This window comes from Glandiceps talaboti, chromosome 8 (genome assembly GCF_964340395.1).
Source record: "Glandiceps talaboti chromosome 8, keGlaTala1.1, whole genome shotgun sequence".
NCBI classification, from domain to species: Eukaryota; Metazoa; Hemichordata; class Enteropneusta; family Spengelidae; genus Glandiceps; species Glandiceps talaboti.
Genome location: NC_135556.1, coordinates 10,551,670 through 10,563,334, shown reverse-complemented (window position 1 = coordinate 10,563,334; position 11,665 = coordinate 10,551,670). Strand labels below are relative to the sequence as shown.

The 11,665-nt window shown below is 39.1% G+C and overlaps 1 protein-coding gene across 1 annotated transcript; it reads right to left on the bottom strand.

Moving 5' to 3' along the window:
- Positions 1–3,945: 3,945 nt before the first annotated feature.
- Positions 3,946–7,274, bottom strand: LOC144439462 (GS homeobox 1-like). Its single transcript, XM_078128748.1, has 2 exons — positions 6,821–7,274; positions 3,946–4,301 (listed from the first exon to the last, which is right to left on the bottom strand). Exons 1-2 carry the CDS (start codon positions 7,272–7,274, stop codon positions 3,946–3,948), a joined length of 810 nt encoding a protein of 269 aa, XP_077984874.1.
- Positions 7,275–11,665: the final 4,391 nt, after the last annotated feature.

The following is an 11,665-nucleotide window of genomic DNA, read 5'->3' as shown; positions in this document are numbered from 1 at the left end:
TCTGAAGAGGTGACTCTTCCGTGTACGTCATAAAAGACGGTGCACTCAGGTCAAAGTCTTTGTAATCGATGTACAGCGGAAACTTTAAATGACCACTATTGACATCGTTCATTTTACCAATAGAGAGTGCTCCTCAAAAGAGAGTCTGAAAGTTTGACGATGAAAAGTTTCAGACCAAAGTGTATTTTTTGGAGTGTTTATAGATATGTATCGAAACAGACGGTCATAACATGAGTGTCATATTTTGTATTATGAATAATTCATAAGGGAAGGTTATCACCTGACGATGACAAAACCGGTGTGGTCTTTCGAAAACTCTCCAAAATCCGAGTTTGAGTTTTTCACCACTACGTCAGTATCTTTATTATATTTGAAGTTGTCGAGTTTTGAAGTAAAAGTTGACAAGTGTGCACGAACTTCGAGCCACGTTGTTTGGTTCCGCTTCGTGCGCTTTGTTCGTTACTTTGATACGTTTGTTTGGTCCTTGGACTGTAGCTTGGGGCTGACAATGTATTATCGAAGTTCTTGTCTCACGGTAAATCACAGTTTCCAACTTCTTCAATGTTGACGCACGTCGACCAAATAAACCAAGTGTGCGTTTCTATGGCACCAATTTCGGGCAAATTTGGTCGGTTTCAAGAAAGACCACTTTTGGAAACTTTCTGTCGGAATAAATTAAAACTTGATTTCACCATTTTGCGTCTAGTAGTAGTCTATGATAGCAGAAGATGGCTATTAAGGCCGGTTGGTATTACAAAGACATTTTACGCGCTATGAGTCACAAAGCGATCAACAGTACAGAGAACAACAAACCATCAAAGTGCACGCTTAGACGACGCAAGCGAGCCACGTGGAGGTTACCGTAGCCGGATGGGAGCCCACGTGGCAGGCATTAACCCAAAATACCTGTTAAAAACCATTCATATTCTAATAATAGCAAAATTATATATATGAACCTTGAAAAGTCAATATTTTTCAATTTCTCTCCAATTTTCACCACTTTTCCATCATCCATTTTGCCAGAAAGTGAACTTTTATGTTGCTTTTATTGAGTTCTCATAGAATTTCTATGTAAAAAGTGCGCATTTTGTTTGCAAGGACGCATTTCAACTTTTGGCTACCTTCCTCTCGTTCCAACCATCTGCCGTTTGGTGAAAAAACAACTTATTAATTGTTCTTTGTTATGCACAATTGTTGGTTTTCTTTACAGAAGAAACAAAGAGGCTTTTTGGGGTTTCAAGTATTTTCTGGCGTTGCCGCACCTCATTTGCATAAATTATCTGGCTGCGGCCAGCAGATTGCGTTTCGTCTATATCATTCATTGTGTCTGTAAGTGCTCCATTTCTTTGTGTTTTTTGACAGGATCTTTGATGCATTTATCCAAGAGGCTTCGGGCAATGCTCTAAATAACTTGAAATATAGTAAAAACTAATTAGAATCGGGGGAAATCGCCCAACTTTTAGGATTTAGTCGTAGTAAGCGAGTAGGACAAAGGAGAGAGATGGATACAATAGCAATAGACGTGCATGCGATCGAACCAAGGCGCTCCCTCCAAATTTCCCACCACTTGTCTCAATATGACAGAAAAGCACTTGTTAGCATCTCGTTCACTCCTGGATTAATAAAATAAGTTCGATGAAATCAAAATTATTTCCATATCTTTGAACGTCATAATGTAATATTGTAGGCTAATGTGCGAAGCAGACGAAAAGTTGGCCAATGTACTATACCATCTTGCACTTGGTCGGATTTTTCCTATTTGCTATAGGACCCCCGAAACAGGCATATTTTTGGAATCTTTAATAACAGATTGACGATTCTTGAAAAGTTTTCTTAAACATTTCCGTCGATTAAATCTGGGAGCGCAGCCTGCAAGCAATATCGAATTGGCAGTAGTAATAGGCTAAATGGGAGCACTATTGGTAGAGAAGGCGTGTCGTTCGCAGAGGCCCAGACTACGCCAAGGACTAACGCTCTTATCGAACATTGCTGCTACCAAGCAGGTCGATAATTTATGACTGCAGCTGCATCCAGCTTCTAAAAACTATTGTATTTAGAGGTAAACACATATAGTAACAGCCCGTGTATTAGGTTTGTATGCTGAATGAATGGTATTGAGGCGAGCGTACACCTGCAGCTCGTGCATGGAAGCCAGCCACCCTAGTCAATTAAGAAGAAATTAGATTCATGTGTGTGACCAATCATTAGGAAAAGTTTGATCAAGTGGTTTCCAACACCAACGAAGCGCTTTAGATCCGCGTATTAATCTATTTTTGGACGCTATATTGTGTGCAAGTGGGTGCCTATCGGATAGGTGCAGTGCCATGGAGATTGGAAGGGAAACTCTTTTGTCAGTGGTTGAGTAGTACATGTGTATCGGACGCCTTGCATCCATCCAATTTGATCATGTTTCATGAGACCGAGCCAACAAAGCAAAGCATATGGGCCCATAAGTCACATATGTTTCGTTTTCTTCCAATTTTCACACGAACTCGTCTGACCGCTCTTCAATTCGATCAAATAGACTCAAATTCACTCGCCTTTTCGGGATTACATGCAGAATGAATTAAAAGTTTTTCAAAAGCACATTTAGAAAACTTTGAACCAATTAAAAGTTACTCTGCCAGACCTGTGCACTTGTCGCAGGTTGTTTCAAACACTCGCAAGGCCTTTGTCCTCTGCACGTTGTGTAGCCACGAACCGAGTGGGATATGTGAGACGACGAATCCGAGAGACTCAGACAAGTGAAGAGAGGCGCGTTCTGCGACATTTCGCCTTAGTCTAATAAAAGGGGGTTTGTTAGGTCCAATGAGGTTCTACTCTTATGTTTCTAGTTTTCCATGTCATTACTTTGTGAGTGATGTGCAAGGCAACACAGGAAACTCATCGCAATAGGCGTATAACTACCCATCACGTGTAATCCTCACGACTATCAACTTCGCCATTCAACTTCACACATGTGTCGTTGCTTTCTCTACATTCTATCCCCCATCAACCTTTTTTCCCCTCTATTCAACCTATCCATCAATTCACGAGAGCCACCCATCCATCCATCCATCCATCCATCCATCCACCCATCCATCCATCCATCCCTGCCTGCACCTGACCAACGTAACACCTTCCGCTACTACATCATCGTGTCTCGCATCATTTGGTTTGAATTGGGAACAAAGCCCTTCACCTGTTACACACTGTACGTGGGACTTCAGAACGAGGACACGGTTGGGATGATGAGCGCAAACGGTTCGGGACGACATGACAGCCTGTTGATGGATTGCTAATGAATATGTGAAAAAACAAGGCTAGAATATTCATACCAACTGCTTCTGATGTTAATACTAATGCTACAAAGCTCGAGGGAACAGTCAACTTAGTATACTCATAAAGATTAATTCTCAGAGAAGATTTAGCTATGAAAAAGCCCAATAAATGTTTAATACACTACGAATGTCTTTTATATGGTACATCTTCAAGTATTTTTATTGAGTTTTTAATCCTTCATACACCATCTAATATAAAGAAAACCCACTTCAGTTCGTCTGTAATTTGAAGAAAGTTTGTTCCGTATATTGCATTTTCATCTCTAAACGACACCCATGGTCGTTATTAGACATCCACTCTGTGTTGTTTGCTTATAAAATAGAATGCTTTTTTCGCCCTTAGGGAACTGGCAAATGCATCACTATTCTTGTTCGGGTTTTGAACTGAATAATGAATAGATGTTTCCTTGTGTTACATCTCTCGTGAGATTGAATTCGTTGTGACTGACAGTCAAAGTAAGTGTCACGGTTACACTTTGAAAACCGGACAAGTTTGTCAACAACATGTAAAAATAAATAACAAGCCGTACTTTTCTCGGTGATATACAATCGGCTATATAGTTCAGACATTGTTAGTCGTAAAGTTGGCATGGCAACCACACTCAAAGTCAGTGTCTATACACATTTATGACGAAGACGTACTATTTGGAGAGTCGCTTTTTGGACTCGACTCGCTCGCTTCGTTCTGCGCATGTGCAGTAGAGTTTGATTGGTTCATACAATTACGAGAAACCATTCTATGACATCTGCAGTCACGTGATTCGGGTTTGCCTTCTTTCTTGTATTTGACACGACGATTTTGGAACCAGATCTTCACTTGTTTTTCGGATAGATTTAAGTAGGTCGCGATTTCTATTCTTCGAAGTCTTGACAAATACATGTTGGAGGCGAACTCTCTTTCCAGCTCCAGCAGTTGGGTGCTTGTGAAGGCCGTCCGAATTCGTTTGCTGCTTTGCAGATTGTCCGAGTTCGTTTCAACGTCTGAAATGCAGTGGTAGAAGAAGAAGAAAAAACACAGCAAATAAATGAATGTGGATTAGGTTCACGACTGCCCTAAGCCAGGCTAAATCGAGTAGATATTTGAGACTGGGTTTTCATGTGGATTGTTGGGAGATTACGTGAGTGAAAATCTCCTTGATGACAGACAAAGGGATCAAGTAATGGCTGAGATGACAAACATCAAAACAGTAATCGCTATCATGCTATGTTCCACTTCATGTCTGAAGTTGTCCTCAAAGACCAAAATAACATTTATGGGTTTTTTAAAAGTATATAAAAAAAAGTCATGAAAAAGTGTTCAAATCTGAGAACATGTATAATACTATGACTGTCAAAATAAACAATCATAAGTCAGCTATTAAAGTTATTAATGATATTTTTCAATTTTTTGCGAAGAGCATATGGTCGCTCCAACACGAGATTTCTGCCTCTGGGTACCAGGTTAAAATTTCTTTGGCAATCGAACGTTGTCATGACGATATATCCCCCACCATAGTTTTTGCGAAAGTGAATTCCATCCCTTTTTTTCATAAACATTTTTGAAAAAAATGAAAACGTACAAACAAAGAAAATGATATTACAGAAGTGTTCATTTCATCTGTGTTGTGATTATCTCAGGAAATGGTCAATTTTGCATAAAGTCTTGTCAACAAAACAAAAGAGAAGGATGACATGTCAGTTACACGCTAAGCATGGTTGATGAATAATTCAAACTTCCCCTCCTAACCCTGTAGTGTAGGTGTACGCAGCAAACCGTTACATAAAAGTTGTTACCAAACTATAAGTCACTTTCAAAAAACTTTGAAAGAAATGAACATCGAGTTCGACGAAAACGACCACGTGATGACGCCCATTGTCCTGACTCAAGCAGTGACTACTTTGCATAAGTGCCCCCACTCCTATCATACCCAAATCTTTCGTATATTCGATCTCTAGTAAGAGTGCTTTGTGGCAATTGTTTTATGAAGAAACCCCTCGTCAAACAATTTTTTTTCTCAATATACATACGTTTATTTCAATTTGACGAAGTTTCCCATGATCTACTCAAATACACAAACCTGGTCCATTACATTTCCAAACATTTGAAGTGTGTTTTAAATCCGTGAAATCTGTCAATATTTTGTTTTCAGGCTTCAGTTCAAGTGGGCATACTATTTGATCGAATTTTCGAGCTGTCATTTAAAAAAACACCGAAATTTGGGAAATCATCTCAGAAAATCATACCTAGAATAGCAAACTTTGGTGTATGAAATAAGTTTATTGCGGCAAGTGGAAGTAAACATGACACTTCGCAGAGGTTAATCTACCTTTGTGAAAGTGAAATGCGTTCACAAAAGAACACTGTACTAGAGAACTTCTGAGGGTAACACACGATTGTATACGGATACAGCGTATGAGATCGAATTTCAATAGCATTAGAATATTCTACGAGTATATAATATTAGATATTCGATGGGGGGGGGGGCATTTCCGAATCGTTGACTTTGGATGTGAAATCTTTTTACATCTTGTTGGCAACTCATGCACTACTCTAAACGTCAGTTTTCATGATAAAAAGCGAAAAAAAGACAATGGAACGTTTTCTCACAAGAACTCCGAACGGACAGATATATATATATGTTTCCAATTATCATAACAAATGTATATATTTTGACGAGCAGTGATATCGTTCACAAACAATTACTTCTGTCGACAAATCCAATTTTTAGAAATTAAAAATCTGTTTTAGATTTTGAGTTTATAGGCCTTATCGTTTTCTGGGTAAGGTTGCAATGAAAACTGAGGACGTGGCGATGTAATGTCATTTGTTTTGAAAAAAAAACGAAATCAAGTTCCATGCCTGTGAACACGATTTTTCGGGAAACTATCTGAATGGTCATACACTGTGTTGATTATTTTTCTTTGATGAATTGAAAACTGAAAAAGTGCAAATCTTGATATTTAATTTTAATCAAATAGCATTCAAGAGACAAGAAAACTAAGGGGGCCGAGTACAAAAGCAACGATGCTAACACTCTTCCCTTTGTATGTAATTAGACTGTTCCATCATACAATCGTCGGAGAAGAAAAAAAAAGCGCAAATAAGCCCTGTAATTAACTTTTGTAAAGAAAGGGAAACATGCTTGTTCTACGCAAAGGGTAAAAAGATGCTCTTTTTCACAAATTCATGCATTACTGAGGATGAAATAATGAAACAAATTGGTAGGTGCATTATGGAAGCCTTTATTCCCCATGCTTTCAAGGTCTGTAACCAGGCCTACCAATATTCATTGTTCTTTATTCGTGCATCTGAATGAAAATACTCGATGAAAAAAAAAAGTTTCTTTAATTTGGGGGAAATTTGTCTCAAAGTATCATATTTCAAGATATGTAATGTCTTAACAAATCATCGCATAGGAGAAGTGATGTTATATTTAACCAATACGTTTTTTTGGGGAGGGGGAGCGATTTGGAGAGTATCTGAAACAATAAAAAAAAATATAATAACTTGTTGAACTTACTCATGGGCATATACTGTAATCGGCGAGGATCAACAGGCAATCTGAAGGCTGCCGGTGATGTGTTTGTTGCCTGCCTTGGTAGACTTGGAGAAAAACCTAGTGGAGGATGATGCCTGTCACGATGGTGCTCCAAGTAAGGCGTGGTGATAGGATGCGATATGACATTAGCGACGGAAGCTGGTGGCTTGAACATGGATACTGTAGTTGTTACCATTGGGTTTATCGTGCTACATGTGGTTGGTTCTCCTCTTATACATAGTGGACACATGTTATTAACGACGGCATCAGGTTTGCCGGGATATGGAGTGTTACAGTGTATGGCGTTGACACTCGTCTCGTTGCCGTGTGTATGGTTGTGACCAATTGCTAACGTCTGGTGATCTCCTTCTACAGCATGTCTGGGAGAAGGCTTATTAAGGATGAGAGAATCGACATAAAACGATCGAGACATCATACAGTGTTGGAGGCAATGACGACGATGGAGAACTGTCGGTGGTTATCTTTCTCTCTTCACTTTCTTCTTTAAAGCGGACCTCTTTTTTTTCTCTCTCTCCCAATCGTTATCAAAAACCACTTGTAGAATCGTCACAACTCAGCTACCTGTCCATAAATTATACGGTCAATTTTGGAATGCTTTGCTTCTAACGGTTCTTTCTGCTTTTATAGTGTAGTCTGGTTGAAAGGTTTGCCTCACGTGGCCAACTATTGGCCTCTATAACCCAGTGTGTGGCTATCTCTAGTACATGGCTATTTGCATCTGATTATCATGATTATGATTATCATCAGCTATGCGAACGCCATTGCAAGCATGCTATCCATTGAAAGCAGGGTCTCGATTGGCTTTTATCACTACGTACAAGTATTGTCCGCTAAATGTAGACTATGTAATGTTATGCTTATAGGGTTGGACTGGCGAGGGGCATTCATTGAGGGGGGCCGGTCGTGTGGCGGCCACGCGAGATAAATTTACCTGACTCACGCACGAGACCGGCCAGTTCATCAAACATTTCACACTTTAAAGGGTAGAGAAGGGGAAAAAAGTGCAGTGAAAGTCTGTCTGACGATTTAACATCGCATCGATCAATTTCTGAATTTTGATTCCGGGGACGTCAATAACACTTGTAACTTTAATTCTGTTTGGGTTCTTGAACCTTTTTTTATATATATATTCAGGTTGATTAGATACTAAACCATGGTCAGTCATCCGTTACCTCTAATGAAAATTAAACACGGGGTTCGAAAATGAAATAAGGTACCTCACTAGATGCTCCTTTTCTCACGATGGGATTCAACCATGCTCTAAATTGTGGATTAATTCAGAGTGAGCGAATTTTGCTTGACACCTTCATGCGCCATCAAACTTAAATCAATGCATATGAGCTGTGTGTTTGTTATAGGGTCCAACCACCGAGTGCAGACTAATGCTTTGCTGCGTGATATCCTGCAAACGATGGAATCATTACGTAGACACACGTACTTCTTGTTGTTAAGTGAAGGCAGTCGGCGGTAGAGGAACCACACGACAACTCCCGGACACGCAGACTTCGTTCACTTCTTTATCTTGATAACCACGACGCCACGGTTGAGTCGAAGAGAAACGCGCATCTCGCTCTTTCGACCATTATACGTCGGCCGAATTTTTTTTTGATTGTGGTTTGTTTTTGGTGAAGGCTTGTAAGGGGATGTGAAAGACGGAGGTAGCGGGTAGCGCTAACATCTGCCTTTATAAAAGATTCGTTTCTGGCACACCTATCATCTCCGATAAAACTGGAATGAAAAAATCTATAGTGAACAAAACCAAGTACAAAACGTGACGAATAAGTATTTCCTAAATATAAACACAGATAGAAAAGCATTGAGAGTGTTTATCAAAGACCCCCTTCTTCAAACACCCTAGACTGCTTCGGTCATGATACTTTACACTTCGCTATCCACAGATGTTTGTAAGGTATGAATGTGGTACACAGAGGACCGTCAAGTGACACCAACGAAGTTAACTTTTAACGGAAGTCAAGAGCTGGTATCAGTAACCAATACATTCAAGCACCGCACACTTCAGCTCCATATGCCAACAAAGTTCTTTGAGTTTATATAGCTAATAAAAAACCCTACACTTCAAATAAGGGTTGTGTATGTTTTTCACCTGGCAAATTTCAGTAATGATGCACTGCTGGTTAAAATTCGCAGCTTTCAACATCACATGTGATGGGTGGGGTGGGGTGGGGTGGGGGGATGGAGAAACATTGAACAGTTGGTCAGTTTCGAAACAAATCAAATACAGTGGTGTGTTGTCAAATCTCCGTGGATTTGGTCAAACATCTATGCAGTAGTATATATGCAAAAAGCAGCTTGATCAATCTAACGGATTAAAGGGAACAAGATCTTAAAGTATCTATTGTCTTGGCTTGGTTTTCGGGATCTAGCCTTAAACCTCAAAACAAAAATCGACACAGAACGGTGTACCATTCCAAGGTGTCCTCCTGCAGTTGGAGTACTTATAAGCAATATTTCATTAATACATGAAAATCCTATGTGTGCCCGCAGACAAATACATTATCCTTCGGCTCATAGATGCGGTTCCTTGTAAGTTGCGCACCGTCTTCTTTTATGAATGAACCGGCAATGGGCTAACTTCTACAGGAAAAAAAGTTAAATTTGTAAACAGAGTGGCTTCAAACTTGAATATTATCTAACTTTTGTTATCTGTAATCTAGTTAGTATTTCCGTATATTTACAACAAAAGAAATACGGTAGAACACTCGCAAATGTTTTGCGCTTTGAGGCTGCCTGTGCACGTACAATGCAAACATTGGGACTGGAATTTCACAGGTGATGGTTAGAAGTTCAGCTTTAAAGGAAGTTCAACTTTTTAAAGACACGTCAAAAAGCGGGAAAAAGAATGTGTTTGTGATAAACCCAATAAGGCTCAAATTCATATTGAAACGGGGGTGTGTGAGTCCGTCGTCGTCAGCACGATAGGTCTCCAATGTTTAGCTTGGTTCTCCTTACACAATCATTAGGCATGTAGTCATTATTGTCAAATATTTTTAGCCGAGTTGTGGGATAATGAAATAGGTTTTCATTTCTCAACTAATGTGTATGTGAGTGACTGGCCTCATCAAATAAACACGATGGCAGTCTGAGAAAGTGTCGGGCACTTGTTATTTTCTGCACAACTTTACATGAATTTCTGAGTGTGATCGCCCGTTCTCGACACTGAACTATTACTTGAAATGAAATAATGCACTATAATAGTCGAATGTGGCACAAGCGTTCGTTCATCCACAAACCTGTAAAGTTCCCAAGGTAACGAAATTAGTGAATCCCAAGGGTGAATGCTCAAGTTTCTACTAATGAAAGACACTTGCAGTGTTAATTTTCTCCCCTTTTTACTTACTTAATTAGGGTAGTCAAGATTACAGTGCGATTGCTTTTGTATGCTCTTTTCATACTCAACTAGAAAGACACAAAAAACACGCAATTGTATCATGACTCATGCACTTGACTGAAAACCTTCACGGTGTTCGCACCTTCCTTCGAAATTGTTGAATCAAGTTTATGGCAACTTTTGGGGAATTTGGTAAAAAAGCAATTATATGTTATAAAACAAAGGAATGATAATCATAGAAAATTCATGAAAAAAACAACCCCAAAAAACATATAATACTGCCATTCATAATTGAAGTTCGCTGGAGTGCGACACAAAGAGTGGCCAGAGATAGCTGCGTACTTTTTGAGTGCTATGTATACGGCATCCAAACTAGTACACAATCGCTTCGTTATGTCAACACAGTAATTTAGTCGGTAAACATGTTAATAGTTTAAAAAAGCCTCCGATTGAAGAGTTGTTGTATATGCAATTTGCAAGACAGGACACATGCCTACTCCAGGCTGTCGCTGTGCTATAGTAATGGCTGGCCGGTCATTTGTAACTGTGCACTCCGGAATTTCACTCCCAACTTTTTAAAGAATAATCAAAGCACAGAAGATGTAAGCTTATAGTTCGTCACATTTATCTTCTTTATTCTGTTCTCTGTGTGTGTGACGACTCATGTTATTCAATTCGCTAACACACGTGTTTATTTAAAAATAAATAAAAAATCAGTGTACATTTGTAGGTAAACGTACAGGAACTTAGGATGTAAGTTGCGTTCGTTGGATATGTTATGGTCTGTTTACTGCAGCATGCGGTAAGAACATAACACTTTGTTGGAAATAATCTATTCTTATCTTGACATCGAAGTATTTAGACATCGACACCATAGATTCTACATCTGCAGAAACTTTAGACTTATCCTTTTTTTTGAAGTATTATTGTAAAGTGGTGTTGAAGCTACAAACGGCAGTGCAGTATGCACATTCTGTATATGTTGTATGCAAGTATGGTCACTACTCGTGAAGTGGTCTTCTTTGAATTCGTATAAAAACGAAACAAGTGCTCAAGTTGTTGAATAACCGAAATCTTGCCTGACTTATCCTCACGTGTATTTTGAAAAATATATATCATTAAACCACAGGGTTCCAAAAACACAAAGAAAAGACGCAAATATGAAAGTACGGGAACTCCTACTACACATAACAAGCACTTCTAACACGAAACCATTGTAAGAGATCATGTATGTGTGTTACGGCAAGACATGGTCAAGGAGTTGTATTCTTTCACCTAAAACAGACTTCAATTTTCATGCTTTTATAATACCAGACGAGAACAAAAGATCACTGCACGCTGTTCATCTTTTGACGACAATTGACACCCAGTAAGTTGGTATTTTACTTCCAAGTACGTATCACAAAAAACATGGCATTACAAGCTGAATAATCTAAGCATAATATATCCACATAGTG

Excerpts from the sequence above, each read along its gene's own strand:
- LOC144439462 (XM_078128748.1), bottom strand. The coding sequence starts at position 7,274 with ATGATGTCTCGATCGTTTTATGTCGATTCTCTCATCCTTAATAAGCCT. Across the intron at positions 4,302-6,820 it reads ATTACAGTATATGCCCATGA|ACGTTGAAACGAACTCGGAC; the intron begins GTAAGTTCAACA and ends ACTGCATTTCAG.